This window comes from Lepisma saccharinum, chromosome 2 (genome assembly GCF_977018435.1).
Source record: "Lepisma saccharinum chromosome 2, izLepSacc3.1, whole genome shotgun sequence".
NCBI lineage: Eukaryota > Metazoa > Arthropoda > Insecta > Zygentoma > Lepismatidae > Lepisma > Lepisma saccharinum.
The window spans coordinates 119,424,913-119,426,781 of record NC_139230.1 but is presented as its reverse complement, the minus strand read 5'-3'; the positions used below and the strand labels follow the sequence as shown (position 1 = coordinate 119,426,781).

At 43.3% G+C, this 1,869-nt stretch overlaps 1 protein-coding gene across 1 annotated transcript; it reads right to left on the bottom strand.

The window, feature by feature from the left end:
* Positions 1-707: 707 nt before the first annotated feature.
* LOC145983607 (uncharacterized) lies at positions 708-1,526 on the bottom strand. Its single transcript, XM_083116670.1, has one exon. It carries the CDS (start codon positions 1,524-1,526, stop codon positions 708-710), a length of 819 nt encoding a protein of 272 aa, XP_082972796.1.
* Positions 1,527-1,869: the final 343 nt, after the last annotated feature.

The window sequence follows — 1,869 nt, the reverse complement described above, 5'->3', positions numbered from 1 at the left end:
TGAGATGTGTACATGACAAATATGATTAGCTGAAAATGAAAATCCTTATTATTAAAAGTGTATTAATGTTTTTTTTGTTTTTTTTTGTGAATGAATTCTGAGAATCTCATGCATGAATAATGCAAACCCGAGTTATAAAGCTTGTTCGGTACGTATTGATTACATACGTACTTACTATTGCGTCTTGCGATTCGGCAATACCTATCATCACCACCTATCGCGATCAACACGTCAAAGAACAATGTAGCTCTATTTCCGACTATCGAATGCGACACGTCAGTTTAACTCAAACCTCGATAACAAGGGGCGGGGGCGGAGGACTGGCGGACAGGCGACATACATACATAACATAACAATACATAACGTTGTAACTTGGCACCGCACACGCACAGTAGACGTTGCTTACCATTTTCAAAGAAAAAACAATAATAGCTGCTTTTGAAAGAGGACAACTAATATAAACTTTCTTCACCGCTTTCTTTCGCAGTTACTCTTTGCTTTTCTTATCCGTTTCTGCTTTATACTGCATATTCAAATGGATTTATTTTTAATTTTCTCCGCCCCAAAAAGACCAAACTGCCTCAAATAATGCAGATTCCATTTTTTTTTATACATTTTGCTGCCCCCTTGAGCTTGCCGTCCCGTGCAAATGTACGTGTTAGAGAGGTGCGCTAGTGCTGCTTACTTATATTGCTGTTTTTCGAGCATTAGCAAGCGCGAATTCTGTCAGTCAAGTCAAGGCTGCGCAGCAGATCATGCTCAATCCCCATAAGCGCCAGCATGCTTAACCTATCCTGCCCCATTGAAGACCGCATCTCTCCTTTGACTATTCCCAACTTTGAGAAGCTCCGTTCACCGAAGGTATTGGACACCATCATGCACAGATAGATGCGCAAAGCAATCTCGACGTTTGGAAATGTCTGAGAATGATTCAACGATGACAGAAGCCTGCACATGGTAAGCTCTGCTGATTCGTTCACAGTCACCGGTTTTTGAGTGCACATAAATGCAGCAAACTGTACGAGCTCAGCCGTCAGTGTGTCTTCCAAGTCATCTGGATGCGAGGAAACGATATTCTTTGCTTTTTCCTCGATCTGCTCAATGCTCAATGACGTTAGCTCCGAGAGAAATCCGAATGTTTTACAAATATCGTCATATACCTTCATCCACTTTTCCAGTTCAGTTAACAGACTGTCGATCGTGACCAGATACGTCTGAGTTTTGAACGTTTCCCTTTGGCTGAGATCTGCTACGTTTGCAGCTCCTTCATCAGGCATTCGCTTTCGCTTACGGCCTCGACGCTGCTCATCTTTGCATTCGCCGTGTTGAACCTTTTCGGTCGCCATCTGCTCGTACACGTCAAATCTATCCCGTGCAAACTGAACCGTGTCGACCAGTGATGCCATCAAGCCAATTGCCGTATTCATTCTGACTGTAGGATCTTGGAGGCTAATGCTCGTACTGTTGAGACGGCCAATTATATCGTTCCAGGCAGTCGCCATAACTGCTGTCTCAAGTTCGTTCATCCTGCGTGAAAATCCCGTGCTCTTGTTTCTCGTATCTGCCTTCTGCTCCTTATCTGCCGAAAACTCATCCAGGACTTCCTGAATGCGATTCCATCAAGGCCGTCGTTAGGGAATGCGAGGCCCTGTGCGAACTATATCCGCGAGGCCCTTGTATTATGTAATGTTAAAATATCGATAACATCCGGTTCTTGTAAAATTATTCTCTAACGCCAACCTGGTTATTACAATTGTGCAATTATTACCTATTGTTAAGCACGAGCGCGCGTTCGCAGTATCGCCGTCTAGCACCAATAAAATTTAAAATTTGGCAACCAGCTTTTCTTAACGACTTTTGCTGATTGAG

Bases quoted from the DNA above. Each gene is read 5' to 3' on its own strand.
- LOC145983607 (XM_083116670.1), bottom strand. From the start codon at position 1,526: ATGAACGAACTTGAGACAGCAGTTATGGCGACTGCCTGGAACGATATA.